Source organism: Aquarana catesbeiana, linkage group LG02 (genome assembly GCF_042186555.1).
Source record: "Aquarana catesbeiana isolate 2022-GZ linkage group LG02, ASM4218655v1, whole genome shotgun sequence".
Taxonomy (NCBI): Eukaryota; Metazoa; Chordata; class Amphibia; order Anura; family Ranidae; genus Aquarana; species Aquarana catesbeiana.
Window position 1 is genome coordinate 704,715,977 of NC_133325.1, and position 17,461 is coordinate 704,733,437.

General features: G+C 40.3%; 1 protein-coding gene across 1 annotated transcript in view; it reads left to right on the forward strand.

Moving 5' to 3' along the window:
• The window catches only part of ASB9 (ankyrin repeat and SOCS box containing 9), an 82,626-nt gene that overhangs the window by 42,865 nt on the left and 22,300 nt on the right, over positions 1 to 17,461 (forward strand). The window contains exons 2-4 of the mRNA XM_073616946.1: positions 3,075 to 3,154; positions 10,125 to 10,232; positions 15,057 to 15,207. Coding sequence (XP_073473047.1) covers positions 3,075 to 3,154; positions 10,125 to 10,232; positions 15,057 to 15,207 — 339 coding nt within the window. The remainder of the gene's footprint in view (positions 1 to 3,074; positions 3,155 to 10,124; positions 10,233 to 15,056; positions 15,208 to 17,461) is intronic.

Below are 17,461 nucleotides of genomic sequence, written 5' to 3' on the forward strand. Positions count from 1 at the left end.
AGTTCGTCCAGTTCTATCAGTCCAGTACCAAACCCCGATGAAGTGAGACCTTTAGAACTCCTGAAACATATTGGCTTTTTATGATATAAGAGTCTGAATAAAATTAAAACTGGACTTTTTCTGCTTTTGACACTTTCTTTTCTATCTTCCACACCCAGTCCTCACTCGAGCAAAAAGCTGACCTTCAGCCACCACTCTGGGGAGAGCTGCCTAAGGATATAATAAAAAGCCACCATGTTTCAGGGGTTCAAGGGGACCCACTTTAAAATTTAGTAATGGACTGATAGAACTGAGGAGACCCTGAGGGGTAATTAGTATGATTATTTCAGATGTTGATTAAGCCTTAACTAGCATTTGGAGCAATCATACCATTTACCCGTCTGGATCCCTCAAATTCTATCAGTCCAGTACCAAGCCCTGATAATGTGGGACCCTTTGATCCCCTGAAACACGATGGCTTTTTATGATAAACTAGTCTGAATAAAATTAAATCTGGACTTTATAGGTTATTATTTTTGTGTTTTTCTACCTTGTACACCCAGTTCTTACCTGAGCTGACCTTTGGCCAACTGTTCTGGGAGAGCAGCCTAAAGGTGATGTTTAGGTATGGATTATTTTACATGGTTACACTGGGCCAGCTTAGACCAATCTAATGTGTCATTAGATTGGTCTAAGCTGCCTGTAAGATCCCTGTGGAAGCTGGAAATCACTGTAGTAGGCACCTCTACTATAGTGATCTTCACTAACTTCTGGGTACCATGCCAAACAGCTGCCCTGTTGCATAGTGAACACAGGGGGTTACACACTCAGCAGGGACGCCATTCAGGGAACACTTTGCATTTCCTCAATGAATACAAAGCGATCTCTGATTGAATTAGGTGGAGAGGCGGGGCAGTGGCATCACACACACATATATATATATATATATATATATATATATATATATATATATATATATATATATATATATATATATATACAGTGCCTTGAAAAAGTATTCATACCCCTTGAAATTTTCCACATTTTGTCATGTTGCAACAAAAAACGTGAGTGTATTTTATTGGGATTTTATGTGATAGACCAACACAAAGTGGCACATAATTGTGAAGTGGAGGAAAAATGATAAATGGTTTTCAAAATTTTTTACACATAAATATGTGAAGTGTGGTGTGCATTTATATTCAGCCCCCTTGAGTCAATAGTCTGAAGAACCACCTTTCGCTGCAGTTACAGCTGCAAGTGTTTTTGGGTATGTCTCTACCAGCTTTGCACATCTAGAGAGTGACATTTGTGCCCATTCTTCTTGCAAAATAGCTCAAGCTCTGTCAGATTGGATGGAGAGCATCTGTGAACAGCAATTTTCAAGTCTTGCCACAGATTCTCAATTGTATTTTGGTCTGGAATTTGACTGGGCCAGTCTAACACATGAATATGTTTTGATCCAAACCATTCCACTGTAGCTCTGGCTGTATATTCAGGGTCGTTGTCCTGCTGGAAGGTGAACCTCCGCCCCAGTCTGAAGTCTTTTACAGACTCTAACAGGTTTTCTTCTAAGATTGCCCTGTATTTGGCTCCATCCATCTTCCCATCAACTCTGACCAGCTTCCCTGTCCCTGCTGAAGAAAAGCATCCCCACAACAGGATGCTGTCGCCACCATGTTTCACAGTGTTGATGGTATATTAAGGGTGATGTGCAGTGTTAGTTTTCCGCCACACATAGAGTTTTGCTTTTAGGCCAAAGAGTTAAATTTTGGTCTCATCTGTCCAGAACACATTCTTTTACATGTTTGCTGTGTCCCCCGCATGGCTTCTCGCAAACTGCAAACAGTACTTTTTATGGCTTTCTTTCAACAATGGCATCCTTATTGCCAATTTTCCAGAAAGGCCAGATTTGTGGAGTGCACGACTAATAGTTGTCCTGTGGAGAGATTCTTCCACCTGAGCTGTGGATCTCTGCATCTCATCCAGAGTTACCATGGGCCTCTTGGCTGCTTCTCTGATTAATGCTCTCCTTGCCCAGCCTGTCAGTTTAGGTGGACAGCCATGTCTTGGTAGGTTTGCAGTTGTGCCATACTCTTTCCATTTTCAGATAATGGATTGAACAGTGCTCCATGATATGTTCAAAGTTTGGGATATTTTTTTATAGCCTAACCCTGCTTTAAACTTCTCCACAACTTTATCCCTAACCTCTGGTGTGTTCATTGGCCTTCATGATGCGGTTTGTTCACTAAGGTTCTCTAACAAACCTTTGAGGGCTTCACAGAACAGCTGTACTTATACTATAGATTAAATTACACACAGGTGGACTCTATTTACTAATTAGGTGACTTCTGAAGGCAATTGGTTCCACTAGATTTTAGTTAGGGGTATCAGAGTAAAGGGGGCTGAATACAAAGGCACACCACACTTTTCAGATATTTATTTGTAAAAAAAATTGAAAATCATTCATTATTTTCCTTCCACTTCAAAATTATGTGCTACTTTGTGCTGGTCTATCAAATAAAATCCCAATAAAATACATTTATGTTTTTGGTTGTAACATGACAAAATGTGGAAAATTTCAAGGGGTATGAATACTTTTTCAAGGCACTGTGTGTATATATGTATATATATATATATATATATATATATATATATGTATATAGGCACTTTATGGTACCTTCACTCTTTTCTAAATGCAGGTTTGTTCTTATGTCAAGCAAGCAACAGGCCTATAATTTTACATTTTTTCTATTTTTTGTAAACATTCAAAGTTACAATTGTTGATTTCTAGTCACACGTAAAATTTAGTAATTTCCATTACTTCCATTTAGTGATTTCCAGTATTTCTAGGAGATGATCAGTTTGGTTAATGTCTTGTAATAATAACAAATGGAAATGATTTCCTTTCCTTAAATCATCTAATCTCATCTCTGCCTTTTAATGCTTTCAAAATTGCAAATAGTGATTACCATCATCACTTTATTTGTATCATAAATCATACTATGTACACACTGGCAGAATTAAGGCAGGGTTTTAAGCATGTAAACTGCGGTATGTGTATCAAATCTAACTCCTGATTTCTCATGTTACAGACTTTGTCTCGGACTGGTCACTGTTACATGAAGCAGCAATACACGGGCGTTTTGGTACCTTAACAAAACTAATTAAAGAGGTAAGTAAAAGGAATCATAATTTAATTTTAGTTTATTGTTTATATATTTTTAACCACTTCAATACAGGGCATTTATACACCCTTCCTGCCCAGACCAAGTTTTAGCTTTCAGCGCTCTCACACTTTGAATGACAATTACTCAGTCATGCTACAAAATTTTTATCATTTTTTTTTCTGAAAAACAGAGCTTTCTTTTGGTGGTATTTAATCACTGCTGGGTTTTTTATTTTTTGCAATATAAGCGAAAAAAGAGAAAACATTTTGAAAGAAAAAACCCTTTTTTTTCAAATTCTATTTTAAAATTTTGCAAATAAGTCATTTTTTTCATAAATTTGGGCTGAAATGTAATGTATGTACAATGTATATTTCAGACTAAGTCCGCCACCCCGTGGATTCCTGAGAGAGCTGCAGCGCCCAGAGCTAAGAGAACTTTCTATACAGACTGTTATATGTTGTGTGTTGCCTTTGGGGACAACACTGGTCTGGTTTTCTTGTGTGTTTTGGGGCAAAATGTATACTGCTACACATCTTTAGTAAAAATAACCCAAATTAGTGTATATTATTTGGTCTCTGTGAAAGTTATAGAGTCTACAATCTATGGTGCAAATCATTGAACATTGATCACACCTGATGTACTGAAGGCCTATCTCAATTCTTGAGACCCTAACAAGCCAGGAAAGTACAAATACCCCCCCCCCAAATGACCCCTTTTTGGAAAGCAGACATTCCAAAGTATTTAGTAAGAGGCATGGTGAGTTTTTTGAAGTTGTCATTTTTTCCCACAGTTCTTGGGAAAATGAAGATTTTTTTTTTTTTTACACAAAATTGTCATAATAACAGCACATGCAGACTTGCAATGACACCCCAAAATATATTCTGCTACTCCTCTTGAGTATAGCGATACCACATGTGTGAGACTTTTACACAACCTAGCCACATACAGAGGCCCAACATCCAAGTAGAACCTCCAGGTGTTCTACGAGCATAAATTGCACATCTCATTTGATGACAACCTATCACAATTTTGAAGGCCCTGGAGCACCAGGTCAATAGAAACGCCCACAAAATGACCCCATTTTGGAAAGCTAACACCCAAACAGATAATCTATGAGGCATAATGAGTATTTTGAACGGTTCATTTTTTTCCAGAAGTTTTTGGAAAATGTGGGAAAAAAATGAAAACGCATTTTTTTTTTTTTTTTTATATACAAAGTTGTCCATTTATAAGATATTTCCAACACATAGTATATATATATATAGCAAACATGACACCCCAAAATACATTCTGCTACTCCTCCTGAGTATGGCGATATCACATGTGTGAGTCTTTTATGCAGCCTGGCCACATACAGAGCCCAACATTGAAGTAGCACCTTCAGGCTTTCTACAAGCATAAATTACACATCTCATTTCTCAACCACCTATTATACTTTTGAAGACCCTGTAACGCCAGGACAATGGAAACGCCCACAAAATGACTCCATTTTGGAAAGCTAACACCCCAACATATAATCTATGAGGCATAATGAGTCTTTTGAACGGTTAATTTTTTCCAGAATTTTTTGAAAAATGTGTAAAAAAAATGAAAACGCATTTTTTTTTTACACAAAGTTGTCCATTTATAAGATATTTCCAGTACACAGCATGTACATAGCAAAAATGACACCCCAAAATACATTCTGCTACTCCTCCTGAGTATGGTGATATCACGTGTGAGACTTTTACAGAGCATAAATTACACACATAAATTCCTGCCAACTTATCACATTGTTGAAGACCCTTCATATTTATAACACATAACATGTACTGTACATACCAATTACAAACCAAAATACATTCTGCTGAGCAAAGCGGTTTTAGTAGTGCAGTAGTCCACAGAGGAGAGCATCGGTCCAGGCAGCAGGCAGGAATGTGGACAGCGACATCAAAACAGGCAGCAGGCAGGTATACTGTACATAGTCAGTACAAGTAGAGATCTTGTCAGCACAGCCAAAGCATTGGTCCAGGTAGCAGGCAGGGATGTGTTCCGCAGCAGTAAAAGGATCGTCCATGCAGCAGGCAGGAATACTGTCCATAGTTAGTACAGGCAGAAGGCAGAGGTATGGTCAGCACAGCCAAAGTATTTGTCCAGGGAGCAGGCAGGACCATCAAGCTTAGGGCATCAGTCAGGAAAGAGGCTTCTCCCACCCAAATCTCTTTGAAGCCTCCGGACAACCAGACCCTGTTCTGAGAACACAGAAAACCAAAAACTGTTTTTCTCAACTCAGAACACCATTCTGGAGCCCCTCACATATGTGAGACCCCTGTGTAGCAGGGTGAAAGATCAGTCCAAGGGGCAGGCAAAAACATGGTCAACAGGCCGAGGTCAGTGCAGGTATAGATGGTAGGCAGAGGCATAGTTGATAGTGCAGGGTCAGTTCACGAAGCCTCCAGACAATAGACATGTGCATTCGTTTTAGTCCGAATGCATTTTCGTCCGAATTTCAGGTATTTTCATTATCATTTTAACAAACAATAACGAAAGTGCAGAATCCGAAAAACGAAAGATCCAACATAAACAAATGCTTTATTTTCGTTTTCGTTGCTACAACAGTTCGATATAGATAGGAGATTTGACATGATGCTGACAATAACAATCTGTGTCCATCAAACCTGTGGTTGAATGTGCCTAACCTTAACTCTATTAGTCCAAGATTATTCTACATAGAGAGAAAAGATTCAACATAGAGAGAAAAGATTCGACATAGGGGAGAAAAGATCACTGCTGGAATTGGGTGGGGAAGTAAAATAAAAATAATGATGATGATGATGAATGTTATTGGCTGATTGTAACCAAAAAGGAGGAGCAGTAAAATAGCTAGAACTAAGTACACACGTACAGCCAACTTACTTTCATTTACAATTTGCTAGCAGAGAGAGACACACACACACTGAATCATTTCAGAAGACAGTCAATCTTAGCTGGTCCGTTTGTCAGAGAACCTGAATTATTTAGCAATTATGCATAAGCACAGCAGCAGAACAATAGTGAAGCAAGCTACAGTTCAACTTAACTTTTTCATAATAATCTGCTGCTATTGTTTTAGTGTTGTGAACTTGATAGTGATACTAGTGTTGCTACTGTTGTGATAGCCTCAGAGGCTGCCCGTGTTGTGGGGGGGGGGGGATTTATTATTATAGATTCTATATTACAGATTGAGATTCTATATAGATTCTATATACCCTATCTTGTTACCTGTCTGATCAGTGATCACTATCACCAGTCCAGTTTGAACTATATACATTTAACATGAACGACGAAGATTCGACAAAGCAGCGAAAAACATACAAACGTCAAATCTTTGGCTTATGGTGTCTGTTGAAAGTTCTAAGGAGATTCGACGGAGCAGCTAAACTATACGGCATTGTACAGTTTAGCTGCTCCGTCGAATCTTCTTTGAACATTCGACAGACACCATAAGCCTTCAATGACAGATTCGACCTTAATTAATTAGGATTTTCGGACAAATGCAATTTTTAACGAAAAATGAAATAAATAAAAACGAATTTCGGGAGTAACTAAATAAATTTATTTTTCGGACAAAAACGAAAATCCGAAACAAAATATTTCAGTGTGCACATGTCTACCGGACAACCAGACCCTGTTCTGAGAACACAGAAAACCAAAAACTGTTTTTCTCAACTCAGAACACTATTCTGGAGCCCCTCACATATGTGAGACCCCTGTGTAGCAGGGTGAAAGACCAGTCCAAGGGGCAGGCAAAAACAGGTGAAGGTAAAAGGCAGAAATAGGTAGGCAGAGGCATAGTCGATAGTGCAGGATCAGTTCACGTGAAAGGCAGAAACATAGCGGATAAACAATGCAGATGGCAGGCAGAGGCATAGTCGACAAACAGGCCAGGGTCGGTTTACATAGAAGGCAATGATATGGTTGGTTGAGGCACCAGGGAAATATTCAGGACAGAAATTGAAAACGGGGAAATGGCAGTCTATTAGAAATATGGGCTAATAGTTTACAAGAGTGTGATAGTGTCTGAAGCATGCTCTGATGCAAAGGCCAGGTTGGGAGGGACATTGGGGACAATGGAAACTGGTGTCTTTCCTAACTCCTCTTTTGGTGCACACCCGACATTTTTTTTTTGCGTCGCCTTCCGGATCCTGATGGTGGAATATGGTCAGGAAAATGGCGCTCATGTAGTCTGCTGACACAATCGGAGCGAATGCTTTCTGGGGGGATACTTGTTGATATATCAGGGCAGTGACAATGTCTTCAATAAACTTTAGGAAGGTGTTGGGTGTTTCCGTTGATTTTTGATAGATTATGAAAGAATCATACATGGCCAAATTAAAAAAGTAAATTGCGACTTTTTTATACCAGAAAAGGGATTTTCGTGTTGATAGTTAGGGCTGCAACATTTGATCATTTAAATCAACCCCCCCTATGACATTATTGTACTCGTGGATACAGGAAGGCTTCCGAACAGGACCGCGTCTTCTGCGAAGTTCCACCGAGGTGTCATCATGGATGGTGGACATGATGTACACATCTTTCCTATCCCTCCACTTCACAGCCAACACTTCCTTGTTCCTCAAGCTTGTCGATTCCCCCCTTTGTAGTGTTGTGGTGACTAGACTCTGTGGGAAGCCCTTTCTGTTTTTCCTTGCTGTACTGCAGGCCAAAGTATTTTTCAGGTATAGGTGGCAGAAAAGGGGCAAACTGGTATAGTAATTGTCCATGTAAATGTGATACCCTTTTGGAGGAGTGGGAATGCCAACTCCCAGATAATTTTTCCGCTTATTCCCATGTACGGTGGACAGTCAGGGGGCTGGAGCTGTGAGTCTTTGCCTTCATACACGTGGAATGAGTGCACATATCCAGTGGAGCTTTCACAGAGCTTCAACCTGTACCTCGCCCTCTTACTGGGTATACACTGCTTGATTCCCAGCTGGCCTGTGAAATGGACCAGGGATTCGTCCACAGAGATGTTCTTGTCAGGGATATAAAGTTCGGAAAACCTCTTGGAGAAAAAAGTCAATTAGGGGGTGAATTTTATATAATTTATCAAAGTCTGGGTGATTTCGGGGGGGGGGCACTGTGGGTTATCACTGAAATGCAGGAAGTGCATTATAATTTCATATCGGGACCTGGACATGACAGATGAAAAAATTGGCATGTGGTGGATAGGGTTGATAGACCAATATGCATGCACTTAATTTTTTTTGTAAGCCGCATGTTGAGCTTTAAGCCTAAAAACAATTTAAGCTCCTCCACTGTTAGGGGTCTCCATTCAAAAGGGCGGGCATAGCTTGAGCCTGAGTTTTTTTCAATGAATTGTTGGGCAAAAAGATTGGTTTGGTCCACGATGCCTTGAACTAATTTGTCAGGGAAAAATACATTTGAAAAAAATTTTGGAAAAACCTTCAGTTTTGACCTGCACACCTGGCTGTGCTGTGAAAGGAGGGATACTTCCTCCTTTGATTCGGCTCCTGATGTGCTGCCTTCAACGGGCTCATATTTAGAACCAGAATCGGAATCTGAACCTGGCGGTGAGAGCTTCCCGTTGCTCTCATCAGTCAGACTCAAAATTTAATATGCCTCTTCTGGAGTGTATACCTTTCTGGACATAGTGGCTGTATGATGGATGACACTGATGGGCTGCACATCAGGGACTAATGGGCTGAATGTCTGGAACTAATGGGCTGAATGTCGGGGACTAATGGGCTGCACCCTGGTAGCAATTGGCTGCAGACAGGTACTCCTGATGGGATTATGGGACAGGTACTCAGACGGGATGGATGGATGACAGGTACTCTGATGACAGGTACTCTGAAGGCAGGTACTCTGAAGGCAGGTACTCTGATGGCAAGTACTCTGATGACAGGTACTCTGATGGCGGGTACTCTGATGGCGGGTACTCTGATGGCGGGTACTCTGATGTCAGGTACTCTGATGACAGGTACTCTGATGGCGGGTACTCTGATGTCAGGTACTCTGATGACAGGTACTCTGATGGCGGGTACTCTGCTGACAGGTACTCTGATGATAGGTACTTTTATGGCGGGTACTCTGATGGCAGGTACTCTCATGACAGGTACTCTTTATTCAGGGGGGGCAATCTGGGCACAGTAGTACATACAGTAATGTGTAACTCACTATTCCCGCAATCTCCTCCTCACACTGGATCGGTGTATGAGGAGGAGAACCCAGCAACAGCCGTTACACTGGGGTTTGTTGACATTTGTGACTGGCTGTGATTGGACACAGCTGGTCACGTGATAAATAGCCAATTTCATTGGCTCTTTACCCTGACCGGGGGCCCGCAGTAGCGGCGGGAAGCCGAGGACATCATATGACGTCTGCCCAGGATGGGAGATCCCATCTGTGGACGTCATTAGACCATGGCTGGGAAATGAAGCGGTTAAACTAGTTCTTCAGTGTAAAGAATTAAGAGGGTTTTAGGCTTCGGGTCAAGGGTTAGGAAGCTATGTTTAAGAGTTAGATTAAGGATTTTTTAAGGGTTTCTATTTATAAACAGAAAGTTCCAGGTGAAAGGAAGTAGAGAAAAGACATTGTTGGAACAGGCAGCAGAGGAGATTAGTATGCCAATGCTGGAAGATCCTCTGAAGTTCTAAAAGGCCCTGGCTGGGTATGGAGCCACAAGCGCTTTTGACCTCATGTAGTAAGAGGTCTAGGTGAGCTGGTAAGCGAGCCTTTCAGCCTTTGGTGGTGGTGTTGATGCACAGAATGACAACTCAAGGTGGTGGATGGTGGTGATATTCACCAGGAACATCAGTATATGTCACTTGTGGATTTTTTTTTATTTTCAATTTTATTTTTTTTAACTAGCACAACCCAGTAAAGTTATACAATAAAAAATGTTCCCATGCATGCCTCAAGTTCTACCCTAGACTGCTAGTAAGGGCAATGTTATTGCGCCTTCTATTGCGTTTTCCTATGATTCTCTTGTAGGGACATAGCGTAAACCTGGCTACAGCCGATCACGTTACTCCTCTACATGAAGCTTGCCTTGGAGGTCATTCTGGATGTGTCACCTTTCTACTGAAACATGGAGCTCAGGTAATAACATTCTTACATTCTATTAGAGTGTAAATGTACAGTTGCAATAAAAAGTATGTGAACCCTTTTGGAATGATATGAATTTCTGTCCAAATTGGTCATAAAATGTGATCTGATCTTCATCTAAGTCACAACAATAGACAATCACAGTCTGCTTAAACTAATAACACACAAAGAATTAAATGTTACCATGTTTTTATTGAATACACCATATAAACATTCACAGTGCAGGTGGAAAAAGTATGTAAACCCTTGGATTTAATAACTGGTTGAACCTCCTTTGACAGCAATAACTTCAACCAAACATTTCCTGTAGTTGCAGATCAGACATGCACAATGGTCAAGAGTAATTCTTGACCATTCTTCTTTACAGAACTGTCAGTTTAGAAATATTCTTGGGATGACTGGTGTGAATCGCTTTCTTGAGGTCATGCCACAGTATCTCAATCGGGTTGAGGTCAGGACTCTGACTGGGCCACTCCAGATGGCGTATTTTCTTCTGTTTAAGCCATTCTGTTGTTAATTTACTTGTATGCTTTGGGTCGTTGTCCTGTTGCAACATCCATCTTCTGTTGAGCTTCAGCTGGTGAACAGATGGCCTTAAGTTCTCCTGCAAAATGTCTTGATTAACTTGGGAATTCATTTTTCCTTCAATGATAGCAATCCTTCCAGGCCCTGACGCAGCAAAGCAGCCCCAAACCATGATGACCCACCACCATACTTCACAGTTGGGATGAGGTTTTGATGTTGGTGTGCTGTGCCTCTTTTTCTCCACACATAGTGTTTTGTGTTTCTTCTAAACAACTCAACTTTGGTTTCATCTGTCCACAGAATATTTTGTCAGTACTGCTGTGGAACATCCAGGTGCTCTTGTGCAAACTGTAAAAGTGCAGCAATGTTTTTTTTGGACAGCAGTGGCTACCTCTGTGGTATCCTCCCATGACATCCATTCTTGTTTAGTGTTTTACGTATCGTAGATTTGCTAACAGAGATGTTAGCATATGCCAGAGACTTTTGTAAGTCTTTAGCTGACACTCTAGGATTCTTCTTCACCTCATTGAGCAGTCTGCGCTGTGCTCTCGCAGTCATCTTTACAGGACGCCCACTCCTAGGGGGAGTAGCAGCAGTGCTGAACTTTCTCCATTTATAGACAATTTGTCTTACCATGGACTGATAAACAGCAAGGCTTTTGGAGATACTTTAATAACCCTTTCCAGCTTTATGCAAGTCAACAATTCTTAATCGTAGGTCTTCTGAGAGCTCTTTTGTGCGAGGCATCATTCACATCAGACAGTGTTTCTTGTGAAAAGCTAACCCAGAACTGGTGTATGTTTTTTATAGGGCAGGGCAGCTGCAACCAACACTTTCAATCTCATCTCATTGATTGGACTCCAGTTGGCTGACACCTCACTCCAATTAGCTCTCATTAGTCTAGGGGTTCACATACTTTTTCCACTTGCACTGTGAATGTTTACATGGTGTGTTCAATAAAAACATGGTAACATTTAATTCTTTGTGTGTTATTAGTTTAAGCAGACTGTGATTGTCTATTGTTGTGACTTAGATGAAGATCAGATCACATTTTATGACCAATTTGTGCAGAAATCCATATAATTCCAAAAGGGTTCACATACTTTTTATTGCAACTATATATAACAAGGTCTGATCTGAAACTCCCCAAAACATACTAGAAAAAAGAGAGAAATGAGAACACAGGAGCGACTAAGGAGAGGTAAGACTCAGAAACCTGGAGCCCATACTGTCTGAAGTGTATGTATCACTCATCACAAAATGTGATGACACTCAAACACGAAAACAGATTAGCTTTTATTATCAATTCCACTTTTGCTTCAGTTTCCTTTGCATCGTTTTTGTGAGATATTGTTGGTCACCGGAGACTCTCCCCTCACTAGCATTAGACTGCTTTTCATCTCATTGTAACAAATTACCCTTTCTATCTGTTCTGTCCAGAGGAATACACCAGACCTGGCTGGCAGCCTACTAGCTACCTTTGCATTTATGGACTTATTTGAACAAAAAAAATATTCTAGCCTTTAATATTTTGTATTTTAGTTGGCAGTAGTGATAGTTCAAACATTCTGACTTGTCAAGGATTGGTTATGCTCTTTGCTTTGGGCTGATCTGTTTTTATATGCCTGAGTTGCTTTGTACTCTCAGTGTGGTCCAAATAATGCACAGTATAATGCTACAAAACTATTTTTATTTCAAAACCCACAAATGTTGCATGTTTGCAGACTCCTCCATTTTCATATGAGGTGTTCCAAAATGAGGCAATGGATCTTAGTGTCTTGGTGTCCAAATGGATCTTGGTGACTAAGGCTGACCATACAGTGGGGAAGGAAAGTATTCAGAGCCGCTTACATTTTTCACTCTTTGTTATATTGCAGCCATTTGCTAAAATCATTTAAGTTAATTTTTTTCCTCATTAATGTACACACAGCATCCCATATTGATAGAAAAACACAGAATTGTTGAAATTTTTGCAGATTTATTAAAAAGAAAAACTGAAATATCACATGGTCCTAAGTATTCAGACCCTTTGCTGTGACACTCATATATTTAACTCAGGTGCTGTCCATTTCTTCTGATCATCCTTCAGATAGTTCTACACCTTCATTTGAGTCCAGCTGTGTTTGATTATACTGATTGAACTTGATTAGGAAAGCCACACAACTGTCTATATAAGTCCTTACAGCTCACAGTGCATGTCAGAGCAAATGAGAATTATGAGGTCAAAGGAACTGCCCGAAGAGCTCAGAGACAAAATTGTACAAGGCACAGATCTGGCCAAGGTTACAAAAAAATTTCTGCTGCACTTAAGGTTCCTAAGAGCACAGTGGCCTCCATAATCCTTAAATGGAAGACTTTTGGGACGACCAGAACCCTTCCTAGGGCTGGCCGTCCGGCCAAACTGAGCTAGCAGGGGAGAAGAGCCTTGGTGAGAGAGGTAAAGAAGAACCCAAAGATCACTGTGGCTGAGCTCCAGAGATGCAGTCGGGAGATGGGGAGAAAATTGTAGAAAGTCAACCATCACTGCAGCCCTCCACCAGTCGGGGCTTTATATGGCAGAGTGGTCCGATGGAAGCCTCTCCTCAGTGCAAGACACATGAAAGCCTGCATGGAGTTTGCTAAAAAAACACCTGAAGGACTCCAAGATGGTGAGAAATAAGATTCTCTGGTCTGATGAGACCAAGATAGAACTTTTTGGCCTTAATTCTAAGCGGTATGTGTGAAGAAAACCAGGCACTGCTCATCACCTGTCCAATACAGTCCCAACGGTGAAGCATGGTGGTGGCAGCATGCTGTGGTGGTGTTTTTCAGCTGCAGGGACAGCACGATTGGTTGCAATCAAGGGAAAGATGAATGCGGCCAAGTACAGAGATATCGTGAACGAAAACCTTCTCCAGAGTGCTCGGGACCTCAGACTGGGCCAAAGGTTTACCTTCCAACAAGACAATGACCCTAAGCACACAGCTAAAATAACGAAGGAGTGGCTTCACAACAACTTTGTGACTGTTCTTGAATGGCTCAGCCAGAGCCCTTACTTAAACCCAATTGAGCATCTCTGGAGAGACCTAAAAATGGCTGTCCACCAACGTTTACCATCCAACCTGACAGAACTGAAGAGGATCTGCAAGGAGGAATGGCAGAGGATCCCCAAATCCAGGTGTGAAAAACTTGTTGCATCTTTCCCAAAAAGACTCATGGCTGTATTAGATCAAAAGGGTACTTCTACTAAATACTGAGCATGTGATATTTCAGATTTTCTTTTTTAATAACTCTGCAAAAATGTCAACAATTCTGTGTTTTTCTGTCAATATGGGGTTCTGTGTGTACATTAATGAGGAAAAAAATGAACTTAAATGATTTTAGCAAATGGCTGCAATATAACAAAGAGTGAAAAATTTAAGGGGGTCTGAATACTTTCCGTCTCCACTGTATACTAGCAGATTTACAAACAAATGTGTGTATGAAAATTCTGATCTGTACATTCAATAACTTGGCTATTGTCATTTAAAAATACTTCAAAAATGTGTCTTCTTGTAACATTTAATATTGGAATGAATGTAATTTCCTAAACAAAAACCACATTTACTTGTTAGAATTTGGTTAGTTCGAGAAATGCTCCTTTGAATTTTCTGGTCACTATGGTCGAAAACGGACATTGATTTGACCCCACTAGCAAATAGAAAGTCAAATGAATGTTCCTTAAACAAAAAAAAAAATGAACACAGTTCTACCAGTAAATGGCCAGCTTTAGTCTCTGCAAGGAAGGAGGTTCCCTATTTCTCACTGGGCTCTGATTGAAGGGTTGTGTCTAAACATTTTATTTTAATGCCTAAACCTTATCCCTACAATCCCTTCTACCCATACCTCTGCTGGGCAAAAAAATGTGCCCTTGCTACATCCCTCTATTCACTGATTAACGCATTAAGTGTATACATCAGACTGAGAGCTGCCAAATGGTACAGTATAAATGTAATCAAACACAAAACACAATGATAGTGCCCTTTACATATATTTATGCTGCTAGAAAGTGTCCCACGGTACAGTGTGTTCTCCAACTGAGTTCTTACTACTGAATTGCTAAATAGTATTGGAAGATATTGAAATTGGTTGGGAAACCTGGCTAGGTCTGCATCCTCTACAGCCCCCATTCCTATGCCAAAGTTTATCTGTTTGTATACAAATTCTTCTAAAAAAACTGTTTGTTGACTTATTCTAGTAAGAACAGCAGCAATCTTAACTAAACCACTTGATGAAATACTGATTTATCAATGACTCTGCTTGCATCTCTCTAAGGTCAACATTCCCAATATTGACTGGAAAACTCCAATATTCAATGCTTGTGTTAGTGGCAGCACAGCCTGTGTGAACTTACTTCTGCAGCATGGAGCCAGCCCACACGCAGTATGTGATGTAGCATCTCCAATACATGAGGCATGTAAACGAGGTAACCATTTACAGTATCATCCTTCCTTTTAATAGCTGTTAAGATTGTGTTTATTACTGAGTTTGCTTTGAGAATCCTCTCTTTAGTGTAATTCCATCTTTTTGAAAAAGCTAATAATTATGTAGTGGGGCAGTCAGTGAGATAATGAACCAATATTACCTGTCCCCATCCATTATGCTTTTATGCACATTTCAATACTTTATTGTGCTCAATGTTTCTAATTCTGATTTCTACTATTTTGGGACACTTGTATATGTAGGCAGGTGTAGTCTACTTTCTTCAATGCAGGTGGCACTCATCCGCAGCAGCATTGAAGGGGTGAGGGAGTCAAGAGGAACATTGTCCCTCTATGGTTTCCAGGGTCACTGGGGAAGCTATCCACCTGGATGTTGCTGACCGTTGTGACTCTAGCAGCCATCTTGTGTCAGGCAAAGCCTATTTTAGGCCCTGGCTTCCAGGCTTGGCGTGCGTTTCGCATGTGTGTAGTGTAGGGACAGGTTATCTGTCTGAAAGAGACAGTGATTATCAGCAGGGAGAGGTTCCTGATGACTAGGGAAAGGATAGAGATACGCCATACTACTTGGAGACCTTTGCTGTCAGGTCAGGCGTCGCAAGATTAAGAGCTTGAGTTTATCCACCATGAACATTCTATATGCATGTGTATGAAATACAATCATAAAAATATGGATCAGTAAGCATGTAAAAATGCTAAAAACCAGCCAGTAACTCCAGTCACTTTTTCATTTTTGATAGAATAAGGAGTAGGTAAAATTTCCTCACTGTGACCTCTCTGGGGAAATCTTCCCTTGCTTCCTGTCCATGTGGCATTATATACAAGAAATGGGGACAGTCTATGGGAGAGTAAGGGCTGATTCACAGTGCTTTTATCCTAGAAGAGCATTCTGCGTTCAGATTGCTCTTCAGAAAGCATTTGACAAGCTGTGGGGTGGCATTGTATTGCCTGCTCACCACCTGCTTTAACCCTTTGAAATCCACACTAGCACACCGTAATGAGCCCTAAGGCTTTGACAGCAATAAAAACATGGTCAGAAGTTTTTATTTCCTCACTCTTCTAATTTCTTTATCCATGCCCCTGTCCAAATTGGTCATTTTTTTTCAACATGAGGGAACATCTCACCAAAAATGACACAGATGACAATAAAACCATGGCAGAGGCTCTAACCTTTTAATGCGCTACCAATTATACAGCATAATAAAATGTTTTGGCTTAGGTTGGTCTGAGATCACATAAAAAAAGTTCAACAAGGATTTAATTAGAGAAATCGCTTAACACGTGTGGAATTAAGGTGTAAAAATAATGAAAGTGCCACTTTAAAACCTTTATAAATATGTACTCTACTTAGAGAGAATGTAGTGTGCTCAAGCCTGGTATCTACAGGACAGTGCAGTGATGGTGTCAGCATTCCCAGCTGTTTTGCGTCAGTGTACTTTATTATTGCAACCTTAGCAATTAATTCTTTCATTACATCTCCTGACCCTGATGCTGTGTAAATTTCACAGGTTGTAACATTACATGAAGAACGAGCCGGAGTTGCATTACTACCAATTTTCCCGTTGAACTGCTGTGTTCCTCTGTCAGTACAGCTCCATTAGCAGAGACATAAGTCTCCAAGAGTGATAAAGGGATGACATAAAGGGCAACTAATTGCTGATACAGCCAATATAAGTTTGAATGGTGTGTTATTAAAGACAACTTACCAGGTCTGTGCTGCACAGGCCTTATTACTTTAAAGGGAGCTCTGTCCCTGTCAGTGATTTTATTTGAAGCTGCCAAATAAATGGAAAGAGTTGACTCCTGTTTCTCAGAAAATGAACTTCTTATGTTATCATGCAGTTCTCATATTAAACATCTTTTGTGACAATAGCTATATTCAGAGCTTAAAGGAGAATTGTAGAAAATGGAGATTAGTGAGAGAAAAGCTATAATTTGTAAAATATACTCACCTTATATTACTTTATGTTGCCACAAGCATACCTCCCATCTGTCCCTAATTTGGAGGGACTGTTCCTCTTTTAAATTTAGAACCAAATCTCTCAGTACCTCTTTCCTCCCCAGTTGTCCCTCTTAACTACCAATAGTGTTATGCCACATTAACCCTCCAATGGTCCAACCTCTGAATTATTGCCTTTGATATTTTGAAAATCCAGTATAAAGAAATGGAGTGGTAAAAAATTAAAACCACTTGTAGGTATAACCAGTTGTCATAGGCAATGTAATCCTTTGTGGTCCGCT